Source organism: Leptodactylus fuscus, chromosome 6 (assembly GCF_031893055.1).
Source record: "Leptodactylus fuscus isolate aLepFus1 chromosome 6, aLepFus1.hap2, whole genome shotgun sequence".
Lineage (NCBI taxonomy): Eukaryota > Metazoa > Chordata > Amphibia > Anura > Leptodactylidae > Leptodactylus > Leptodactylus fuscus.
In genome coordinates, this window is record NC_134270.1 from 176,717,289 (window position 1) to 176,742,912 (window position 25,624).

General features: G+C 43.3%; 1 protein-coding gene across 1 annotated transcript; it reads left to right on the plus strand.

The window, feature by feature from the left end:
- Positions 1-5,858: 5,858 nt before the first annotated feature.
- On the plus strand, positions 5,859-23,664 carry LOC142210175 (sialic acid-binding Ig-like lectin 14). Its single transcript, XM_075279200.1, has 11 exons — positions 5,859-5,934; positions 8,416-8,781; positions 9,411-9,704; positions 11,597-11,626; positions 13,598-13,864; positions 14,332-14,434; positions 16,335-16,365; positions 17,851-17,913; positions 19,918-19,954; positions 23,189-23,226; positions 23,278-23,664. Exons 1-11 carry the CDS (start codon positions 5,859-5,861, stop codon positions 23,662-23,664), a joined length of 1,692 nt encoding a protein of 563 aa, XP_075135301.1.
- Positions 23,665-25,624: the final 1,960 nt, after the last annotated feature.

Sequence of the window (25,624 nt, forward strand, 5' to 3'; positions counted from 1 at the left end):
CTTTGTTCCACTATCCTTCTGGCTTGTCCAGCAATGACCTTTATCTTCCTGCAATCCTTCCATGTGAGTGATTGTTGTTCATTGCCCTTCTGATGGTGCACTTAAGAACATTATCCTTACCTAATATCCTATTAATATTATAAATGTGAAAGTTTGTGAGTTTGTGGGTTTGTGTGTTTGGATGTTTGTTCCTCAATCACACAAAACCCGCTCGACCGATTCGGCTGAAATTTTCCACAAACATAGTTAATACACCCGATTAAACAATAGGCTACTTTTCGTCACAATAGCGCACATACGTTTGTGCCAGGACCCCCACAAAACCCAAACTCACACCACCATCTCTGCAATCTCACACACTTTGGACCATAGCAAGCCCCAAAATTCATATTGCCCTCTGCAGCCTCGCCCCTAACCCCACACAATCACATATACATATACTTTACCACTTTGCCCCTCACCTTAACGATACTCCAGGAGGCTCTCTTTAACGCTCCGGAGCAGCCATGTTTGCCGACCCCCACCGCTCTGACAATCCGCGACACCCCCCCCCACCAATGTCAATACCCCTAGGCGGTCTAATAAATGCAAAAAAATTTTTTTTAAAAAAAAGTAAAAAAAAATATAAAAAAAAAAATAAAAAGGATTAAAAATTCAAATCACCCCCTTTTCCCTAGAACACATATAAAAGGACTTAAAAACTGTGAAACACATACATATTAGGTATCCCCACGTCCGAAATCGCCCGCTCTACAAAGCTATACAAATATTTTTCCTGTTCCGTAAACGCCGTAGCGGGAAAAATGGTCAAAAGTGCCAAACCACTGTTTTTTCACTGTTTTGATTCTGATAAAAATTTGAATAAAAAGTGATCAAAGCAATAACATTTCCCGAAAATGGTAGAACTACAAAGTACACCCAGTCACGCAAAAAAAAGACGTCCTATACATCCCCGTACACGGACGTATAAAAAAGTTACGGCTGTCGGAATATGGCGATTTTTCAAAAAAAAAATTTAAACACAGTTTTGGATTTTTTTTAAGGAGTCAAAATGTAAATAAAACCATATAAATTTGGTATCCCCGGCATCGTAACGAAACACAGAATACAGGGGATAGGTCATTTTAGTTGCACAGTGAACGCTGTAAAACCAAAGCCCGTAAGAATGGAAATCTTCAAGCGGAATCTGGATAAACATATAGCTGGGATGATTTAGGAAAACCTGCACTTGCAGGGGGTTGGACCCGATGGCCCTTGAGGTCCCTTCCAACTCTACCATAAGAAAAAAAAAAAAAAGTCGCAGAAATGCATTTTTTCGTCAAATCCACCCCATTCTGAATTTTTTTCCCTGCTTCCCAGTACATTATATAGAATAAATAATGGTGGCATCATGAAGAAAAATTTGTCCCAGGAAAAATTAAGACCTCATATGGCTCTGGGAGCGGAGAAATAAAAAAGTTATGGGGTTTAGAGGGAGGCGAGTCAACAACGAAAATCAAAAAATGCCATCGGCGGGAAAGGGTTAACTTCAAATACTTCTGTCCCAAAGTCACTATGTACAGTTTCTCACAACACCGTATATATAGCAGCTCAAATACAAAGTAACTTCAACACAAAAGTCTCATGTATTGTCTGAATTACAGCAAAAACAAGATACAAAGTTACATTTCATATCCCATACCTTATACACACTACGAAAACCTTACCCATGCCTGTATATACCCACTGCTACAATCACCGCAGACGAAGTCGCGGGTACCAGCTAGTGAAAAATATGCCTTTACTTGCTTAGAGGTTCTCTTGGGTTCCTTTGTGACCTCACAGCTATAATATGCCTTACCTTCAACATGATCTTCCTTCATTTACGCACAATCTGTCCAAGCTCTTTAGAGGTGGTTTTATAATCTTTCCAGTCTGACAAGCATCAACAACTCTTCTTCTGAGGTCCTCAGAAATCTCCTTCTTGCCATGATAGACTTCCACAAAGATGTGTAGTGAAGATCAGACTGATAGATCCCTGATTTTTAAATGAAACAGGTCGCCCCTACACACATACACACTCACGACATCCCTGAATAATTTCACCTTCCAATGATCTGCTAATTCTAAAGGTTCCCATATTTTGTCACTGACAGATACGTGATATTGTATCACTTTGTTCTATAAATAAATCACCAAGTCTAATATTTTTGACTTGTATACTTGATCTTGTTTTCCATTTACTGACATGGATGAAATTTGAAGTAGTTGTAGGTCAATTTTACAGGAAACTATAGAAAGTTCTGACGGTAAGCCATCTATACACATCAGACCTCTCTGTAAACCAAAACCAAAAATTCTTAGCTCCACATTGTTACCAAGGAGCCATTCAATAGCTTTTTTTGCCACAGTATTTAAGACATCATAAAAGTTCTATAAGACATTTGTGTAAGAACTACAAAACTACTGAACTAATTATATGGGAAAGCTTTTCTTCTAGTGACTGCTATCCTTCATTTTTGGGTTTCTCTTTCCGTGTGTCGATGGGTAGAGACTCATCAGATAGGGCTCTAACCAGTCATTCGGATGGGTCAATCTGCTGTCTGTAATAGAAGCAGCTACATTTTGGGTTTTAAGGGGTCTCACAAGCGATAGGATTGTAATAAAATTAAATAAGCAGCCATATTGTTTAAACCAACCTGAAGACCATGTTTTTCAGAAGAGGTGGTCCCAACCAGGCAACCTGATGTCCATATTCTCTATTAGGTCATGCATTATTAGACCCTCGTCTATCAGCTTGGGAGGAGCAGAGTGTCTTTTCCCGGTAGTGAATTCTTCATGGTAAATATGGCTGCCCGCAGAGTCCACCGGTGAACACCACAGTTGGCTAATTCTGAGCTGGGCCAAATAAGAGTTTTCCACTTTTAATATTTGTCCATGTCCAGAACACAGGTAGTACATTGGTAATAATCTGGCCATTGGGAATTCCACCAATTCACTCTCTAAGGGTACATTCACACTGAGTAACGCCGGGCGTGTATGAGAGCCGTACACGCCGGCATTACGGCAGACTGCCGAACACTTCCCATTCACTTCAATGGGAGCGCTCGTAACAGCGGCGTTTACGAGCGCTCCCATTGAAGTGAATGGGAAGTGTTCGGCAGTCTGCCGTAATGCCGGCGTGTACGGCTCTCATACACGCCCGGCGTTACGTAGTGTGCATGCACCCTTAGGTGTTAATGCCAATGATGTCACTGATATCAATGACACCACCACTGTGATTGTGAAGGACGGGGACTCTATAACCCTGAAGTGCATTGTAGACAGTAACCCGAATGCGTTAATCGCTTGGTATAAAGAAGACATGTTGGTGCAGCAAACTATAAGCGAACAGACCCTTACCCTCATGAACATTACCCAAAGTCATGCCGGGAGATTTCAGTGCTCTGCAGAGAATGAACATGGGGGCACACACAGGATGGTTGTTGTAAATATCAGTAAGTATCAAATATCCTTATAATTAGGGTTGAGCAATTGGGATCGGAAAATATCGGATACACAGGAAGAATGAAGAACACAATTAGAATGGAGTAGACTATGATTCTGAATGTAAACTATTTTTTTAAGACTCTTATGATGATGACCGTCCTTGGAATTGTTAATCAATTTTAATTGGTGGGTTCTGGATCCGGGCAACTCTTCAAACCTACTGGTTAAAAGGTGTTTGTCCTTGACCCAATGCTGAGGCCACTTCAGTGTATACCAGGCATAGTGCCTTACATCATTTAGTGGCTATGCCTGGTCAGAGCTCTGAGATGCCGATCCAACCAGAGTGCTGCCTCCTTGTCCGATCCTGAGCTGAGGCAAGTTTTTTTTTTTTTGTAGATTGTGAGACCCATATAGGGATCACAATGTACAATTTTTCCTTTCAGTATGTCTTTGGAGTATGGGAGGAAATCCACGCAATCGTCCAATGTTTACGCTCCTTACACAAAGCGAGGCATCGTTTGGCATTGACCTGGTGTGATGTGTGGCACCCAATCACCTGACCACGTTCGAAGTCCGTGAGTTCCGCGGAGCGGCCCATTCTGCTCTCTCACGATGTCTAATGTATACTGAGGTCGCTGATATGGAGTACCGGGCAGTAGGTGGCAGCACAATGCACCTAATATGAAAAACGTATGTTTTTGGGAGTGTCTGGATACTTTTGATCACATAGTGTAAGTAATAGATTTTGGTCATGGAGATGTCATTGGTTGGGCCTTCATCTACGGGCTTGGGAGGAGAAGTGCAAAGAGTGACTTCTTATGGGTGTGATTACTTCATGGTAAATGTGTGGCTGCCCACAATGTCCACCCGTGATCCCCATGGATGGTTGAGATGGTCAGATAAGAGTTTGCACTTTAAATATTTATCACATATCGAGAAGATAGGTCATATAAGTCCATTAGGACTTCCACCAACCTCTACAAGGGACCCCTGTCTCTTATTCTTCGTAGACAGCAGGGCATCAGGCAAAAAACATGCACCAGAGATCACCAGATTGTCTTATGCACTTGAGAAAGGGCTACAAAGGCCCAAAACGCGTTGTGCCAATTTGTCAATAAAAGGTGTTAGCATGCATCTTCGATTGCTTCGTCTTTGTTGGACCAGTGAGCGCAGTGATCCACATTAGCCACCGAGGTTGTCTTGTCTACTCCTATTCTTTCTGGTATGGACGGTCACTGTTATATGGAGTTATGGCTAATTTCATGCAATTTAATATGGAAATGGACAAGTCTGCGTCATAGGCTAGTTTTAATTGTAAGATTTCTGTAATATATTGTAGATAGGGTTGAGCTGATCTTGAAATTTCAGGACCGTTTTTAAAATACGATTTTCAATCATTTTCCAGCCGATCCCGATTGTGAAATTTGCTTGATCGCCGATCGGGATCCAATCTTTCCAGATCCTGATCACTCAACCCTATTAATGATATATACAGGAATAGGGTTGAGCAGATCTTGAGATAACCTCCGACCTCGATCCCGCCGGAAAAGATCGGGATCGGAATTCGGATTGCGATCATGAAATTTATTCGATCGCCGATCGGAATCCAGTTCAATCGCTCAACCCTAATTGCAGAACATTCTTATAATCAGAGACTATATGGATACAGCTGGAGTAATACTTGCATAGGTCCTTGTGGTTATGGGATTAAGCAAAGTTTCATGAAACTAAAACAAAGTTCTTCATTGTCCAAACTTCCTTCTGCATTTTAGTTCACAAGAAGCTATCCAGTCTGTACACTGATTTCAGAGAAGATCAGACCTGATATGACCAACATCCCAAAATAGAGCTGAGAACTGAATACTGTAGCAATGGAAGCTGGACATTAGCAAAAAGGAATTATACGAGGACGTAGCACATTAGCACATGATACAAGGTAAGAAGACGACGGATATGAGAACATGAGATATGGAGGTATTATGTATAGGACTGGTATAACACTTAGTGGGATATTCTTATTACATCCCTTCATGCTTGAGATAATAACACCTGTGTGTCGACAGTTCTGTTTCTACTAGTCCCATAGAAGCAAATACGAGTTATGGAAACAGTGTAGTTGCTTTTGGCCTGGGGTCGTGACTCAATAAGACAAAATGGATCATTAAAGACTCACTTACAGTAATGGGTTAAAAGTTTTCGAACCTATAGTTGATATTTCTGACTTATTTTTTAGAACTGAGCAGCTGGTTTGGAATGTTCGTAAATAGTTTGTTAATAAAACTTTCTTATTTCTGTTGTATATAGTATTATTAACTTGTTTCATTCTTAGTATTCTCTCTCATCTGTATTTTACCTTAGGCCCTAGAGACTGAAACTACGAAAGACGGAATATGAGGTGTAAATTTTTTTGTTACTTCATGGAATATTATATGGCTTTTATTTTAATACAGTCCCAGCTGTGGAGCAGTAAGTATCATCTTATGATAAAGATATATGATGTGTTACGTAGTGCTGAGTGCATCGTGCTTAGGGAAGTCTCAGCTGTCGGAAGACGAGAGCCCCTATATATGCAGTTATGGCTGTAAGTGTTGGCACCCCTGAAATTTTTCCAGAGAATTTTTCAAAAAAATGTGGGCAAATAACAGGTATGTGATGCTCATTCAAACTCACCTGTAGCAAGTAACAGGTGTGGGCAATATAAAAATCACACCTGAAATCACACAGATAAAAAAGGAGAGAAGGTGACTCAATCTTTGCATTGTGTGTCTGTGTGTGCCAAATTAAGCATGGAGAACAGAAAGAGGAAAACAACTGAGAACTAGAGAACCAAAATTGTGGAACAATATCAACAACTCAAGGTTACAAGTCCATTGCTATTTCTATGTCTTCGGTGCACAACATGTTCAAGAAGTTTACAACCCATGACACTGTAGTTAATCATTGGTGAGAGTTCATCCTCACCACACCACCAACATTACGCAAGGTGCCATATGGGAACATTCTGGACCAGCTCCCGCTACTGACACCATTGCATGCTTCCGCTGAGTTCCCTTGAATTCTCAGGATTGAGAGCTTCTTGTGTCCCATACTGCTCAGTTCATTTGAATAATACAACCTATAGGACCCGCACATGTTCCACACATCAGATGACTAAGTTTAATCAACTTTTAGGATTCCTCTTAGTTCTGAGCCCCCACTATGACAACAACAGGTCCAACTGCCCGCTTGGAGCTAATATCTCTAACAGTAGAGTATTAACGAATCTGATGTAGGCCAGGATTTTGGCCGAAACATCATTTATTAAGTATTCTACCGTATCATGTGTGTTAGAGCATAATAAACAACAACATTTGTAGTGGAAAGCCTTTAATTTTGAAGTGACGGATTGGGGCTCTAACTCCATATCAACCCAATGGAGCCCATTTTTTTATTTTTATTTTTTGTGTGAAATTACTTCATTTTTGGCTTTTTTTCCTCTGTTTTTGTGTTGTTCCAATACACAGAAAGGAAGGATCTTAGACTCCGCCTCCTCACAGACGAGCCTGCTGCAGAACCAGCGTTGATTGGCTGCAGGCTCGTCTTTGCTAGCTGGGAGAGCTGGCAGCTTGCTGTTATGAGGGAGCTGACTCTCTTTCTCATAGGAATGAATAGACCAGCGTTGATTGGCCAGTGTACAGCATTCGACCAATCAACGCTGGTTCTGCCGGAGGAGGCGGAGTCTAAGATCGGACCACAGCAGTCTCCATTGTGGTCCGATTTTAGACTCCGCCTCCTTACAGACGAGCCTCCGGCAGGAACAGCATTGATTGGCCGAATGCTGTACACTGGCCAATCAACACTGGTCAATTCATTACTATGAGAAAAAGTCAGCTCCCTCGTAACCGCAAACTGACAGCTCTCCTGACTAGCAAGGACGAACCTGCAATTCCAAATCAACACTGGTTCTTCAGCAGGCTCGTCCTTGCTAGTCAGGAGAGCTGGCAGCTTGCTGTTACGAGGGAGCTTACTTTTTTATCAGCGCAACTGCAAGCACTGTGCAGTTAAAGTGCTTGGACCCCATAGACTATGATGGAGTCCATGCACTTTAATTGCACAGCGCTCCTCCTTTAACACTCTCATCCTGCTACTCGTGGACTTGGTGACTCTCCTTTAGTCGAATAGTGGTTTCCCCTGAAACAAGCATTTTTTCCATAGACTATAATGGGATTCAATATTCGACCAAGTAGTCGAATATTGAGGCTCTACTAGAAACGAATATCGAATCTCGAATATTTCACTGTTCGCTCATCTCTAGCTGCCATAATAGATGAAACCCAAAATAGATTTTAGTCTTTGTTCTTGTCATGAGGCTTATTGTGGTTTTCCAAGTTAAAAGGAAGTTGTGCATAACACTGAGTCGGAAATTTCAAAGATGTGAAGTAGGGGTGATGTTCTTTGTTCGATACCATTACCTCGAAAAGCATCATCTTATCTCAATAAACCTCTTGTTGTTACTCTTCATGTTCACTGAATACTGAGGGAGCGCGTAATCGGGTTTTTAGGTCGGGATCCCTCCCTCCCTCACCTGCTTGTGTGTTAAAAGGGAGTCAAACTCCTCAGAGATGAAAAAGTAGCCCAGCAACAGTGGTAGTCCTCAATAAAAGGATGGATATTGCAAAGTGGTCCAGTCCCAAGGTGGTCTTTCATACTCATGGCCTATAGTTCCATCATTAGTATGTGATCTGTGGCGGACTCCAACCCCATGCATATCAGCCGTTCTCGTAGCATCTGGGTACTAATGAATGGGAAGAGTATGAAGGCTGCTTCCATTCAAGAAACAGGATAGGTTAGGATCTTGGAAGTGGTGCAAAGCTGTAGGCAGAGCAGTCGCTCCTGGTGATGACATGATAGGTAATGTAGCTCATAAGACAATTCTTCTACTAAATCCTCATTGCGTTTTCAATGCAGGTAATATCTGTGAGCGGCTTCCTGGATACTCTATAAAAACACGTTACCATGTGACGGTGCAGCGAGGTCTATGTGTCCATGTCTTGTGCCTATATACCATGCCCAGTGATGTACGGAGGAGTATAAATACTACTGCTATATGGTATAAAGCCATTAATGGGAGTGGAATCTGGATTGCTGAAAAAAGTGGATATGGACAACGGACAAATGGACTCTTTTATTTTACCGGAGATGTGTCCAGAGGAGACTGCTCATATTACATAGAAGATCCGGTGTCTTCCGATAGCGGCAGATATTATTTGATGGTTAAACATGGATCCACAAAATACAGCTACACAGATATGCAGCCATATGTGTCCGTGACCGGTGAGTGTTATAACATATAGACCAAAGCTAATCACATGAAAGTATAATGGGAACGTGTTCCATTTCTGCTAAGGTGTTTCCATCCCGTTATGGTATGGAATATCACTAGGATATGAAATAACATTCTGGACAATGGGGGTCTTGACAGATCCTAAGAATGGAGGGTCCCTTGACCATTTGTCCCATACAGTAGAGCTTCAGGCCACTAGGACATGTTTCTTGGAGGTTCTCTAGTAGGGTTGAGCTGATTTTGAGATTTCAGGATCCATTTTAAAATTCGATTTCTGATCATTTTCCAGCCAATCTCGATCGTGAAATTTGCTTGATCATAGTTACATAGTTGATGAGGTTGGATAAAGACATGAGTCCATCAAGTACAACCTATCGGGATCCGATCTTTCCCGATCCCAATCCCTCAATTCCATTCTCTAGGTCTTCACCGTTTTTCCTTTCCGTTAAAATTCATAAATTCTTTAAGTATAGATCTGGAGAACTTGAAGAATTTACTGAAAACCATGAATACCTTTTGTGATTGTGACGTTGAGTTCAACATATTACACGTGGGATTTATTGTTGGTGGCTCGCCTTCCTTTCTACCCCTTTTGAAACAGTTTGGTGATTTTTTACAGCACTTACAGATAAACCTACAATTTCTTCTACAAGGCTTGTGGATGGGAAGACGGGCAGGTTGACTTGTACGAGTCCTGGTAAATGTTGGAATTTTAGACCAAATGTTTCATGGCATGGAAAGATACCTGGAATGAGAGAGAATACCTATAACATGACAGATAAAGATGGCAGAACCTTCCATTCCAGTATCAGATTCACACCAAAGAAGTCCGACCACAGGTCCTCATTACACTGTAGAGTGGCTTTCCAGAAAGACTTGTCCACGGTGAAGACGTTGACCTTGAATGTTGAATGTAAGTCAGATTCATCGTAATATCAGATATTTAAGAAGAAAGTTATTTATTACCAGTAAATGGATGGGCTCAGGGATCGGTGCCTCTGGTAGTGGCGTAACTATTGTGGCAGCAGGAGCACCAGCTGCCACAGGGCCCGGGACATTAGGGACCCAGCGACAGCCGCTACCCCTGCAGGTTTTTTTTTCTTAATAGCCCGTTACCGGCTGGAGTTACTGGAGTAACAGGCCCTATTTACTTACCGATACTGGCAGGGGCCTGGGATCAGTAAGTGATGCTGAGGGCCCCACAAGCACTATTATTATACTCGGGGGTCTTTTTAGACCCCTGAGTATGATGATCGGCGGCCCAGGAGAGGTAAGAGAGCAAAATAAACATTGTTACTTACCTCTCCATGCTCCATACAGGCATCGGGCCTAGTTGTCTGACGTCACCGACGTCACATGACCGGGACCTGCATCCCGGGTCATGTGACGTCTGTACGTCATTAAAGATTGCCGACACCACCAAGGACTGCAGTAGAGTCGGGGATAGGTAAGTAACAGTATTTTTTTTTATGTTTGTATCCCCCGGGTCTCCGATTATTATACTCTGGGTCCGAAAAGACCCCAGAGTATAATAATTGTTCATGGATGTCCAGAGTGAGGCATAATACTGTGTGCAGGGGCCACAATGGGGGATAATACTGTGTGCAGGGGCCACAATGGGGCATAATACTGTGTGCAGGGGCCACTATAGGGCATAATACTGTGTGCAGGGGTCACTATGGGACATAATACTGTGTGCAGGGGTCACTATGGGGGATAATACTGTGTGCAGGGGCCACAATGGGGCATAATACTGTGTGCAGGGGCCACTATAGGGCATAATACTGTGTGCAGGGGCCACTATGGGGGATAATACTGTGTGCAGGGGCCACTATGGGGTATAATACTGTGTGCAGGGGCCACTATGGGGCATAATACTGTGTGCAGGGGCCACTATGGGACATAATACTGTGTGCAGGGGTCACTATAGGACATAATACTGTGTGCAGGGACCACTATGGGACATAATACTGTGTGCAGGGGCCACTATGGGACATAATACTGTGTGCAGGGGCCACTATGGGACATAATACTGTGCAGGGGCCACTATGGGGCATAGTACTGTGTGCAGGGACCACTATGGGACATAATACTGTGTGCAGGGGACACTATGGGGGATAATACTGTGTGCAGGGGCCACTATGGGACCTAATACTGTGTGCAGGGGCCACTATAGGGCATAATACTGTGCAGGGGCCACTATGGGGCATAGTACTGTGTGCAGGGGCCACTATGGGGGATAATACTGTGTGAAGGGGCCGCTATGGGGCATAATACTGTGTGCAGGGGCCACTATAGGGCATAATACTGTGCAGGGGCCACTATGGGACATAATACTGTGTGCAGGGGCCACTATGGGGCATAATACTGTGTACTGGGGCCACTATAGAGCATAAAAGTGCGCACAGGAATGCGGCGGGGGTCGGTTGGTCAAGGTCATTGATGTCGGTCAGGAAGGGGGGGGCCATGTCAAAAGTTCGCCACGGGGCCCCGCCATTCCTAGTTACGCCACTGGCCTCTAGCCTGTATGAGCTGAGCTTTTAGAGGGGGCGCCACAGCTACCCTTGTAACTAAAGCTTGCGGCCACCGCATTCTAATCATACATTGTTCAGATACTGAATTCCACAGTTATTACATCACTTTCTACATGGAAAGATCTATTTGGTCACTATAAGGTTTGGTCAGATTATCATATTATATAATATAGGATTGATATAAAGTTTCTAAATTTCTTTGTTAAGTATATATATATATATATATATATATATATATATATATATATATATATATATATTTTTTTTACAGATCCTCCATCTATGGATATTAACATTACAGGTAAATCAATACTGTTGGGGGGGGTACCCTTCAGAAACACAGGGTATATTAGGAAATGGCCTATATAGCGTTTCCCATCCCCGCTTTTGCCCACAGCCACCTCCGCTTCAGCATCCATCAGGCACCGCACAATTTGCAGATGTTTCATCTGGACTAGAGTTGAGCGATTGGGATCAGGAAAGATCGGATCCTGATCGGCGATCGAGCAAATTTCACGATCGGGATCAGCTGGAAAATAATCAAAAATCGGATTTTGAAATCTCAAGATCGGCTCAACCCTACTGTACATATAATATACAATTAGGGTTGAGCGATCTGGATCGGGAAAGATCGATCCCGGTCGGCGATCGAGCAAATTTTGCGATCGGCTGGAAAATGATCGGAAATCTGATTTTAAAATCGATCCTGAAATCTCAAAATCGGCTCAACCGATCTTGACTTTCAGGGTTGGGATGCAATATGGAGAAGGAGGCTAGAAGTGAAGTGGTGGAAACCAAAATGAACATTTTCAGTAACTTTCTGTAATAACCAAGTAGGTAGTCGCCTAAAGTCACACTGTGGGGGCTAGTAAAGGAGGTACTTGCTGTGTGGAGGCCAGAATAGGGGACATTTACTGTATGTGGGTCAATAAATGGGCACTACTGTTCTGGTGCCAATAAAGAGGTGGTTGTAAAGAGGGTCATATACTGTGTGGGGGTCAATAAAGGGTCTTTATACTGCGTGGAGGCCAATAAATTGGGTCGTATATAGCTTGGGGGTCATTAAAGGGAGTCTATCATTGGTGATATTGAATTTTTCATTAAACACACGTAGGAATAGCCTTTAGAAATGCTATTCTTGTCCTACCTCTGTTTTTTTAAATAAATCATTTTTTGTTTTGTTAATGTAGCTCAGGGAGCACAGGAGCCATTCCCCCTGTGTTCCGAGAACAGTATCGTCATACCCCCAAATACCACCTCCTGGACCATTGCATTATGCCTCCTTCATGTAGATTAGCCGTCCAGGTCACTATCTTTGCTGCGTAAGCACCCGAAGCTGTCTTCAGTGGGATCCAACTCCCACGTATGTCCTGTAGGCTCGACCAGTTTGGGTTCCTCCAACTGTGTCTTTATTCTTAGTAGTAGCTCAGCACTAGGGCTAAGCCGATCTTGAGATTTCAGGATCGATTTTAAAATCTGATTTCTGATCATTTTCCAGCCGATCTTGATCGTGAAATTTGCTCGATCGCCAATCGAGATCTGATCTTTCCCGATCGCTCAACCCTAGTCAATGCTTCTCTATGGGAAAAGTCACTTTTAGGGTTGAGCTGACCTTGAGATAACCTCCAACCTCGATCCTGCTGGAAAAGATCAGGATTGGAATTCCGATCATGTTCGTGAAATTTGCTCCATCGCCGATCGGGATCCGATCTTTTCCAAACCCGATCGCTCAAACCCTACTCAGCACTCCTTAGAACTACCCAAGCATGCTTTGCCTTTGCGGTACACTCGTGTAGGGATAGAATGAAGATGTCCAGCAGAGCTTACACTGTAGGCTTGGCCCAAACCCAAAGTGGTCGAGCCTACAGTGCATGCGTGGGATTTGGACACAACTAAAGACAGCATTGGCATAACATGATGAGACTATAGGCAAGGAAAATAAATATGGATAGATAGATAGATAGATAGATAGATAGATAGATAGATAGGAGATAGATAGATAGATGATAGATAGATAGATAGATAGATAGATAGATAGATGATAGATAGATAGATAGATAGATAGGAGATAGATAGATAGATAGATAGATAGATAGATAGATAGATAGATAGATAGATAGATAGATAGGAGATAGATAGATAGATAGATAGATAGGAGATAGATAGATAGGAGATAGATAGATAGATAGATAGATAGATAGATAGATAGATAGGAGATAAACTAGTCAGATAGATTAAATTGTATTTATGATTTCATATATCCCTCTTGTAGGTGTTAATACCAGACACATAAATCATACCAATGACACCACCACTGTGACTGTGAAGGACGGGGACTCTATAACCCTGAAGTGCATTATAGACAGTAACCCGGACGCTTCCATTACTTGGTATAAAGAAGACAAGATGGTCCAGCGGACAAAAAGTGGTCAGACCCTCACGCTCATGAATATTACCCACAGTGATGCCAGGAGATTTCGATGTTCTGCAGAGAATGAACATGGCGACACACACAGGATGGTTGTTATCAAATCTTATAGTAAGTATACAGTATCCTTATAATATATGATGAGATATATTATAATACAAATTGCGGAGATAAAACTCAACTTTTTACCGTTCCTTTCTATTGTAAAGCCACAGGTCAAATGCAATACACAAATAATATAATGCGCAAAAATTTGAACTCTACGTATTGGGATTCTTATATTGTTTTATATTGGGCACCTCTGCCAACCCTCTGATTGAATGGGCCGTTGCCCCCCGGGATGATTGCCACTCCACCGTATAGGAGACACAGTGCCGTACACTGTATAGTGGCTATGTCTGGTATTGCAACTCAATCCCGTTTGAATGGCTCTGAGAATGGAAGTCGTGGTTTCGATTGATAGGGAAGGAGCTCATGGTCATGTCCAGTTTACAAGCCATTCGATATGATTTTGGTTGAATGGCTTCTTGTTATGGGTCACATTATAATCTATTGTATATGTGTCTATTCACCTACAGATGGAGAATCCTTTGGGAACCATTACATAGAGATCATCCTTCTAGCAACACTTGGACCCATCTGCCCCCTGCTGCTTGTATTGCTTGTGTATGCTTGTTGCAGGTAGTATACAGTAATAGTCTATATACTACTGAGAACTCTTACCTATTCTAAACCTCTGTCTGTCCTAGAGTAATTTCTATGTCAGCTTGATGTCTGGTTAGAGAACCCATTTCCCCACTCCCTATTAGGACATTCTGAGCTTAGTTTCATCTATAACTTCCGACAGCTACAGTCCTTACATAATGAACATAGTGTAATGTTCCATTTCACCTGTAGAGGCACTGCAGGCAAACACTTGCTGCTAAGTTCACTCCTGGTGGTTGCTGAAATATTTATAGAAAATGTAATCCTATTAATATTATAAATGTGAAAGTTTGTGGGTTTGTGAGTTTGGATGTTCGGATGTTTGTTCCTCAATCACGCAAAACCCGCTCGACCGATTTGGCTGAAAGTTTCCACAAACATAGTTAATACACCCGATTGCGCAATAGGCTACTTTTCGTCACAATAGTGCACATACGTTTGTGCCAGGACCCCCACAAACCCCAAACTCACACCACCATCTCTGCAATCTCACACACTTTGGACCATATCAAGCCACAAAATTCATATTGCCCTCTACAGCCTCGCCCCTAACCCCACACAATCTCATATACATATACTTTACCACTTTGCCCCTCACCTTAACGATACTCCAGGAGGCGCTCTATAACGCTCCGGAGCAGCCATGTTTGCTGACCCCCACCGCTCTGACAATCCGCGACACCGCCCACCCATGTCAATACCCCTAGGCGGTCTAATAAATGCAAAAAAAAAAGTTTAAAAAAAAGTAAAAAAAATCTAAAAACAAATAAAAAGGATTAATAATTAAAATCACCCCCCTTTCCCTAGAACACATATAAAAGTAGTTAAAAACTGTGAAACACATACATGTTAGGTATCCCCGCGTCCGAAATTGCCCGCTCTACAAATCTATACAAATATGTCTCCTGTTCGGTAAACGCCGTAGCGGGAAAAATAGTCAAAAGTGCCAAACTGCCGTTTTTTCACTGTTTTGATTCTGATAAAAATTTGAATAAAAAGTGACCAAACAATAACATTTCCCAAAAATGGTAGAACTACAAAGTACACCCGACCCCGCAAAAAAAGACGCCCTATGCATCCCCGTACACGCACGTATAAAAAAGTTACGGCTGTTGGAATATGGCGACTTTTCAAAAAAAAAATTTTTAACATAGTTTTGGATTTTTTTAAGGGGTCAAAATGTAAATAAAACCATATAAATTTGGTATCCCCGGAATCGTAACGAAACACAGAATACAGGGGACAGGTCATTTTGGTTGCACAGTGAACGCCATAAAACCAAAGCCCGTAAGAAAGTCGCAGAGATGCATTTTTTCTTCAAATCCACCCCATTCTGAATTTTTTCCCTGCTTCCCAGTACATTATATAGAATAAATAATAGGGGCATCATGAAGAAAAATTTGTCCCAGAAAAATTAAGACCTCATATGGCTCTGGGAGCAGAGAAATAAAAACGTTGTGGGGTTTAGAAGGAGGGGAGTCAAAAACTAAAAACCAAAATCACAAAAATGCCATCGGCGGGAAAGGGTTAACTTCAAATACTTCTGTCCCAAAGTCACTATGTAAAGTTTCTCACAACACCGTATATATAGCAGCTCTAATACAAAGTAACTTCTACACAAAAGTCTCACGTATTCTCTAAATTAGAGCAACAACAAGATACAAAGTTACATTTCATATCCCATACCTTATACACAGTACGAAAACCTTACCCGCGCCTGTATATACCCACTGCTACAATCACCGCAGACGAAGTCGCGGGTACCAGCTAGTATATAATATATCCTGATATAAATGGGGTATTTTTTTGTTTTTTGTTTTTTTACTGATGGAAATAAACATTGGTAATAATTCTGACACATTAACTCTTTACATAGGAAAAGACAGAAGAAGCTGCCAAGCACTGAGGTATGTGAGATACTAACACAATGAAGACAACCCCTTTCTATTGGGCCTATGGGTATTATAGAGAAGGTCTCTGAAATCTCAGAGGAGATAGTCCCAAAGAAAGAGTAGCTCTAGCTCTAGTAATTCCCAGAACATCATGGTATTCCATGGTTGACTAGTCATTAAAGGGATTCTATCATTAAAATGCAATTTTTTCTGGGTACCACGTAGGAGTAGCCTTAAGAAAGGCTATTCTTCTCCTACCTTTAGATGTCTTCTCCAAGCCGCCTTTCGGTATAAATCCTGGTTTTCGTTGGTATGCAAATGAGTTCTCTCACAGCACTAGGACGGGCCCCAGCGCTCAAACAGCACTGGGGGCGTTCCCAATGCTGTGAGAGAACTCTCGAGCATCACCTCCATCTTCTTCTGGAATGGCCTCTCTTCACGTCTTCTTCCGGCCCTGGCTTCAAATTTCTAGGGCAAAGCCGACTGCGTATGCCCTCAGCCACAACTTAAACAGTATTGTAAGCGGCCATTGTCTTGTGGCTGGCAGGCATGCGCAGTTGGCTGCCCAAGGCCTAGAAGTTTGAAGCCAGCGCCAGAAGAAGACGTGAAGAGAGGCCATTCCAGAAGAAGATGGAGGCGGCGCTGGAGAGTTCTCTCGCAGCATTAGGGATGCCCCCAGTGCTGTTTGAGCGCTGAGGCCCACCCCCAGTGCTGCAAGAGAACTAATTTGCATACTGACGAAAACCGGGATTTATACCGAACGGCGGCGCGGAGAAGACATCTAAAGGTAGGAGAAGAATAACCTTTCTTAAGGCTATTCCTACGTGGTACCCAGAAAAAATTGCATTTTAATGATAGAATCCCTTTAAACTGCCTGTACTGTAATATTATGATAATATGACTCTTAATACTTAGTATCTGCTACATCTAGTCCATTGTTTAGCAACCTTTTTAGTCTCAGGGCATTTCTGGGAGCAAAAAAAATTCCTTGGGACACCCCTACCAAATAATATTTATCAAAAAAACAAAAACCATCCTAAGGATGCAGAAAATGTTGCATGAAGGTATGCGGCCATCTTCTCAACCAAAGTGTTGGCTTCCAAGGAACCCCTGGGTTCTCTAAGACCATGTTGGGAATCACTGGTCTAATCTTTACAATTGGAGAACAGATAGTGTCCAAGGCCAAAAACAGCCCCCACTGTGTTTCAGGATGGGAGAATTTCTGTGCCAGGAATGCCAAAATCTGATGTTACCCAATGTTGAAAAATAATTGGATCAATGAAGCAAATGGTAAAGTAGAACCTCTATGAGACGGTCTTCACAAAGAGGATATGCACAACAAACTGCACTGTATGATTTGGCTCAAAATCTGTTCCCAAAGATCAGGCCTGGATAAAGGGGTGGCTGTCTTATATAGAAGGTAATTTGGAGGGGTTTCTATTAATCTGTATTCCAATTTCTATTCATTGAGTAAAATTGCAATTTTTTTTCTTCCTGCAGGCTGAATCTATATACACCGAACTGAGGATATCAGAAATTACCAGTATATATGCTCAGCTTAAGGTAACTATGATGATACAATGATATCTAGTGATATAGTTCATTGCTTACGTGTGTTATAATTAAAGGGGTTGTCCAGGATAAACAAAGAATTAACCCCTAAACTAAACCCCCTCCCCTAAAACTTCTAAAATACATCAAATGAAAAAAAAAATAAATCTATAATTACCCATATCCCTGGAGCGGTCAAGTCACCATTACGATCCCCTATCCCCATCAATACTTACCAGCCTTCTGTGTCTGGGAACGGCTCCTCCCTCTTCCTCTCTGCTAGTAGTGGGCGGATTAGCTTAACTAAGGGGACAGGGGAGGAGCTACTAGTGGGCGGGATAGCTAGGAAGACTGGGGGAGAGTGGGAGGGGCTAGAAGTGGCTGAGATAGCTAGGGAGACGTGGGAGAGTGGGAGGGGCTAGTAGTGGGTGGGATAGTTTAGTTAGGGAGACAGGGAGGGGTGTAAAATGGAGTGAGAGAGAGGGGGGGGGGGGGCGAACTAGTGTGGAAAGTACAAATGAAGAGGATGCCAGCAGCTCCCAGAGACACCCAGAAATCACTCCAAACACTGCTAAAAGTATATGGGTGTACTTATTAACCCATTACTAGCACTAACAGACCTTTCTAAAAACAAACAGATTTTCTACCCAGAAAACCCCTTTAAGTGTGTAGAAGGTGAGGACTGGCTACAAATCTGAATGTTCAGTATTGTCAGACAGTCTGATTGTTCATTCTAAGAGGTTGTCAGACAATGTTAGAGATTCACAAGGCTAAAAAAAAATAAAAATAAAAATCTACAGTTATGATATAAACCAAGTATGTACTTTAAATTCTATTGAATAAAAAAAATCTGATTTTAGGTCTTACAATTATGTAAATGCAACCTTAAATGAACCACAACACATCACAAATCACACCATGACACTAGTTATTTAACAAAAACTAGGTCAAAATGCAAAATTAAAGTACACCCTTACTGCTTATATAGCCATTAAAAGGATAAGTAGGGGCCAGGTGCTGCTTATCAGATACCCCTGATTAATTTATCATCAGCAAGTGTGCCCACCTCTATACAAAGTGGAAGGTTTGGTAGTTTGGGAATCTGGAACACTCAGGAGTGTGTTAACATAATACCAAGGAGGAAAGAAATCAGCAATGATCTTCGAGAAGGAATTGTTGCTGCTTATTAATCTTTTATTATGTTTTGATATCTAATTGATGTTAACTGCTTATCAGCAAGTGTGTCCATCTCAATAAAAAGCAGAAGGTTTGGCAATTTGGCAGTCTGGAGCACTGGAGTTAACACAATGCCAAGGAGGAAAGGCATCAGCAATGATCTTAGAGAAGCCAATTGTTGCCGCCCATCAATCTTTTATTATGCTGTGATATGTAAAACCACAGAAATCTACGAGAGTGGACTTTGTTTTTCTTTTGACTAGGGTTGAGCCGATCTTGAGATTTCAGGATCTTTTTTTAAAATCTGATTTCATTTTTCAGCAGATCCCGATCGTGAAATTTACTCGATCGCCGATCGGGATCTGATCTTTCCCAATCCCGATCGCTCAACCCTAGTCAATGCTTCTCTATGGGAAAAGTCACCTTTAGGGTTGAGCCGATCTTGAGATTCAGGATCGTTTTTAAAATCCGATTTTCGATCATTTTCCAGCCGATCCCGATCGCTCAACCTTAGTCAATGCTTCTCTATGGGAGAAGTCACTTTTAGGGTTGAGCGGATCTTGAGATTTCAGGATCGTTTTTAAAATCCGATTTTCGATAATTTTCCAGCTGATCCTGATCGTGAAATTTGCTCGATCGCCAATCGGATCCGATCTTTCCCGATCCCGGTCTCTCAACCCTACTCCTAACTGTACAAGCCTTTCCCCCTATTTCTTCAAAATATCTAACAAACTAGAGATAAAATCTTGGTAACTTTTTTTACTGGTATTTACTGTATATTTTTTACTACTTCTTCATATTTATATAACGTCAGTCATCGTATGTTATTTTATCTTACAGATCCCGGCAGACATCACTGATGTAGGATCAGATCAAGGTTCATCTCATGATTATGAAAATGTCCAAAGACTATATCATTAATATGATGAAACCATCTGTGATAACTAGGGGCTCCATTATTTTACAGTCAATAAAATGTTTGGAAAACCTCCAAGACATGGCCATGGACCAAGAAATAGAAAGTTGTAACAATAGCGTTAATCCCGACCACTCTTCTCAATGTTGCCATATAGGCAAATCCAGAAACCCAACCCAACCCAAGAATACTTATCATAGTCACCAAAGAAATTTTACACTAACTGTAAGGCACCCAACTACTGCAGAAGCTTTCCCCCACTCATCTTTCTGCAAAGGGAGACCAGGACACCTCTTAATGAGTCTATAAGGTGGATCTCGAAGACTTTGTCGACAGATCAATCTACTGTATAAAAAGTAAACAAGTGAATTGTGAACTTTAAGGGATCTTGAGAAGGATAGAATGTCAATGAATATTCATGAGCAGCCATATTGCTATCAACCTGCAGAACATGTATGAAGAGATGGTCCCAACGTAACAACCTGGTGTCCATATATCATCATATTAGGTCATAAAGATGTCATGGGGTTAGGCCTTCATTTATGAGTTTGGGTGAAGATGTGCCAAGAGTGACTTCTCCTGGTTGTAACCAAATCTTAGTCAATATGCGGCTGCCCACAATGTCCACTGGTGATCACCATGTTTGGTTAATTTGAGATGGTCCAGATAGTTTTCCATTTTTAATCTATATCCCAACTCCTATAGCTTCAAGCACATCCTAAAGACACATTTCTACAGGCAGTGGTCACAATTCCTAATCTAAATACTTCTGCGGTGAGAATCCCTAAAACTAACCCTGTTCCGTTCAGGCTCCCCCAATGTCCCACAGGATATGATGCCTACAGACTTATATGTCTGGGCACCATCTGCCCATAACAGGACACGGCTGAGGATATCTCATGCAGCTTTATTTATATGTGTAATTAAAATAACCTTCATCGTAACAATGGCTGGACCATTGTATAAGTAATGTTATCTCTTATGCCACCCCCGATACCTCTTGTGCCACCCCAAAACCTCATAGATTGTAAGCTCTTGTGAGCAGGGTCCTCAGTCCCACCCTATAATGTCTGTAAATTATTGAGGAATATGTTGGCACTATATAAATAAAATGTATTATTATTATTGGTTGTGATCTGGCCATTACCTCTATACCGGACCCATGTCTCCTGTTCTTCCCATTATGGATGGTCCCAGTTCTCTGGGGTTACGGCTTTGATTGTAAGATCATTGAGATATATAGTGGGACGGTCTTAGGACTGTATGTGACCAGCTAGAGCTGGAGGGGGCGGAATCTGATGCTGAAATCAGCTCAGAATGGGCTCCACCACCATAGAGGTCTATGTAGACCGCTAGCTTACTTTTTTCTAAGAGCAGTATGTTTCGGCTCACGAAAAAAAGAAGCGAGCTGTCCTTTCGTCAGGCGAACTCCATGGCTGATTCAGCCCTGGCGTCCACTTCGCGGCAGCACCCTCTGGACTGGGCCCATTCATTTGAGCCTACTCCGGAAGGGGAAGCCGTGACTGTCGGAAGTCCAATTCTGCTTCCCGAATCAGAACCAGGACCAAAATGTGTGAGGCTTATCCCCATGTGAAGTAGCCCTTAGACCTAGCTGACCATAAGTTAGTTGGCTCAGTCTTGCCTGACAGTCTAGTTGTCACATTCCTAATAGAAAGTTGTTATATAAGATTCACAAGGCAAAATGTTACAAAAACATCACACACGCCTTGTCCCACACTCCCACATATCTATATAACTTCAGTGCTACGATGATAACATGGCTCCACTGTTTGGATTTTTTGCAAAAAATTTGTTCCCCGTCCCTCATCACTATCATTCTGCCATGGCCCGTGTGTTTTAGTGTCCCAAATCACCTTGATACAGGGGCGCATTTTCCATGAGTTGAACTAAGGAATGGCCTCAGGCAGCGTATCATGGAATAAACTGGGGGGGCAGCATTTCTTCTTCTAATCGGCCTCTATTTATTGTGTTATTTTAGTAGATAGCGGCTGGTACTTTATACTCACCCATCCATTCTCCTGTGTAGGCCATCTCTGCTGCCGCCTCTAGGTGGCACTGTACTTATGTCACTAGGCTGAAGGATGCCGGGACGGTACAGTGCACCCTGGAGGCGGCAACGGACCCGGCCTGCAGAGGCTTTTCCTTCAGCTTTAGTCTGTACTAGCTATACCCGCGACTTCGTCCGCGGCCCCCTCACCCTTTGCGTGCCCCACCTGCAGTGCCGCCCGGCCCCCCCGACTCTGCCTTGTGGGTGCAGCGGGCCCGTCGAACACCAGTGCGCCCATGGACCCCCACTTTGCGCCCCACTGGCCCACTCCCTGTCCTCTCACCCCTGGCCCCGTACTTTTTTCCCTAAGTGCTCCCCATTCCCTCACTCCCTCCCCAACTAGTGACCTTGGGCCCCCTTACACCCCCCTTCCCACACCACCCTGGGCCCCCATTCCCCCCCTTTGTACATACCCTCCCCCACCCTGTGGCCCATTTTTGTCCTCAAGAAACCAACCCCCACATGCGAATCTGCGAACCCAGGCTCACCCCAACCCACACTCCTCGTGTGCTGAGGTTACAGGGGTGCATAGGGTTGGGAGACCGTGCAGCGCAGTGGCTGCGGCCATGTACAGCGCGTGGCACAGGTAGATGGCGGTTTGCGAGAGCTTGGCAGAGTTCCGTCTACCCCTTACAACCCCCTGGGGCCCCGGCTGATTCAACAGTCCATGCCGCGCAACGGGCTCCAGCGATGCCGGCATGTGTGGTTCTCGTCTGCCAGCATGCACAACGTCATGTTCTTCATCTCAGTGCGCGGCCGGATTGTGGCTCTATAGCTACGCCCCCCGCAGTGGCCTGCTCAAATCGGACCGAGAATGAGGTCCAATGAGGGTCTTGGCTATTAGGATCCCCATTCTGCCCCCATTTTCCCCCTCCGGCAGAGCTAGTACTGTCTACATAAAAGTGTATACAGTCTGAGAAACCTGCAAGTGAACGTTATATGGATGCCCATTGTACCACAAGACGACTTTCTCACGCCTCTGTAGACTCCCTTAAATATCTCAGACATCACCTGAGTCCCTTCACTTCCTCAATCTTCAGTCTTGAAGATTTGAGTCAGTGTCAAGTGGGTCGGAGGCTCAGGATAGTTTTGATTTTACTAACTTTTTCCTCTTTTTTTTTTCACAGATGAAAGTGACGCCTCCGTTCACAATAACAACGTCAGAGTAAGTGTATGGAAGTACTTGGCGCCTCCTTTTTGATCCTTCCATTTGCAGTCCCCTCTTATATCTATAAATTGCCCACCACATTCCCGGACTACTCTGTGGACTGTGACATTGTCCTTTGATCTGGGGGAACGTCTCAGACTACTCCATGTGCATAGACTGGCCGTGTCAGGACTCTGGGCCGGCACCTCCTCCAGATGGTTCCTACTGATGGTCGTGTTAGGCTGGGTTCACACTGCGTTTTTTTGGAATGCCCCAAACTTCCTGCTATTGTTTTTAATGGAAATTAGTGACCAACAAAAAGATGTATCCTGCCCCTCCTCCACCCACCTCAATATAGAAGTCTCCAATGAAGACACATTGCGTGGGGACATGCTGCTCACAATCCAATTGAAGAGGCTGATCAGCACGTGCCAACCTGGAGGAAACGAAGGCTGAAAGCGCCTCAGGGTTTCCGAGGAGTATTTAGCAGAAAATGCAGCCTTAAAGGGATGATCTGCTTTAAAAAAAAGAACACCTGGCAATCTATCCACAGCTATAAGCTGATCTGCTACTATAAGAGCCGTCACAACCAGCGCACTACATCCTGTGCCATCCAGCCCAAAACACCAATAACTCAGCTCTGCTACATTAAACTTGGCTGGCCAACACCCCTACATCTCTAATGTCTGTCTGTTTATAGGACATCAGTTTAGAAGGTGTCAAATCATTGATCATTTTACACAAAACTCCAAAACTGGTGCGGACAGAAGTACTGGCGCCCTCAGCCTAATACTTGGTAGCACAACCTGTAGACACAATAACTGCGCACAACCGCTTCCGCTAACCAGCAATGAGTTTCTTACAAGGCTCTGCTGGAATCTTAGACCATTCTTCTTTGGCTCCTGCTCGCGGTCCCCCCTGAGATGTGATGGGGGCCTTCTCCAAACTGCCACCAAGAGATCTCTCCCCCTCCCCCACAGGTGTTCTATGGGATTCAGGGCTGGACTCATTGCTGCCACTTTACAAGTCTCCAGGGCTTTCTCTCACCACCATTTTCTAGTGCTGACCTGAAGTGTGTTTTGGGTCCTTGTCCTGCTGGAAGAGCCCTGACCTCTGAGGGAGACCCAGCTTTCTCACACTGGGCCCTACATGATGCTGCACAATGTGTTGGTCGTCTTCAGACTTCATAATGCCATGCACACGGTCAAGCAGTCCAGTGCCAGAGGCAGCAAAGCAACCCCAAACCATCAGGGACCTCCGCCATGTCTGACTGTAGGGGGCGTCTTCTTCTCTTTTTTCCTGTAATCTGTATGTTGAGGCCTTCTCCTACTTTTGTCTCCTCTGACCAGAGAACATTCTTCCAGAACGGTTTTGGCTTTCTCAGGTAAGCTTTGGCAAACTCCAGCCTGGCTTATGTCTGTGGGTAAGAAGTGGGGTCTTCCTGGGTCTCCTACCATACAGTCCCTTCTCATTCAGACGCTGACGCTGGATAGTACGGGGTGACACTGTTGTACCCTCGGACTGCAGGGCAGCTTGGACTTGTTTGGATGTTAGTCGAGGTTCTTTATCCACCATCCGCACAATCTTGCGGTGAAATCTCTCGTCCATGTTTCTTTTGCGCCCACATCTAGGGAGGTTAGCCACAGTGCCATGGGCTTTACACTTCGTGATGACACTGCGCACGGTAGACACTGGAACATTCAGGTCTTTGGAGATGGACTTGTAGCCTTGAGATTGCTCAGGCTCCCTCACAATTTTGCTTCTCAAGTCCTCAGACAGTTCTTTGGTCTTCTTTCTTTTCTCCATGCTCAATGTGGTCACACAAGGACACAGGACAGAGGTGGAGTCAACTCTAATTCATTTCAACTGGCTGCAAGTGTGATTTAGTTATTGCCACCACCTGTTAGGTGCCTCAGGTAAGTAACAGGTGCTGTTAATTACACAAATTAGAGAAGCATCACATGATTTTTCAAACAGTGCCAATACTTTTGTCCACCCCCTTTTTAAGTTTGCTGTGGAATTATATCCAATTTGGCTTTTTGACAATTCTTTTTGTAGTTTTCCATTGAAGACAAAATAAATGAAGATAATAATACCAAAGAATTTGTGATTGCAATCATTTTCTGGAAGAACACGAGTATTATCTGACAGAATTGCAGGGGGGCCAATACTTTTGGCCATGCATCTCTATGGGACTATCAGATAAAGTCAGACCGCCATTTTACCTTAACCTATGCAAAGCCATGTGTCGCCATGGTTAGACTACAAACGAGCGCTGTGCGTAGTCTGACCCGCCCGTCACTTGTTATTCGGCACAGAATATAAAACATAGAGAGTTTTTAGGACTCGTAAGACAAATTGCTTTAGAAAGCCTTGGCGGTGTTGTGAAAGGGTTAAAGCAGCCGCCTCGGACTGT

What these genes read in the sequence shown, in the direction of transcription:
- LOC142210175 (XM_075279200.1), top strand. Translation starts at nt 5,859, where the DNA reads ATGAGGTGTAAATTTTTTTGTTACTTCATGGAATATTATATGGCTTTT. An exon ending in ACAGTCCCAGCTGTGGAGCA is followed by an intron (nt 5,935 to 8,415) that starts GTAAGTATCATC and finishes TTTTCAATGCAG; the next exon opens with GTAATATCTGTGAGCGGCTT. An exon ending in CTTGTGTATGCTTGTTGCAG is followed by an intron (nt 14,435 to 16,334) that starts GTAGTATACAGT and finishes CTCTTTACATAG; the next exon opens with GAAAAGACAGAAGAAGCTGC.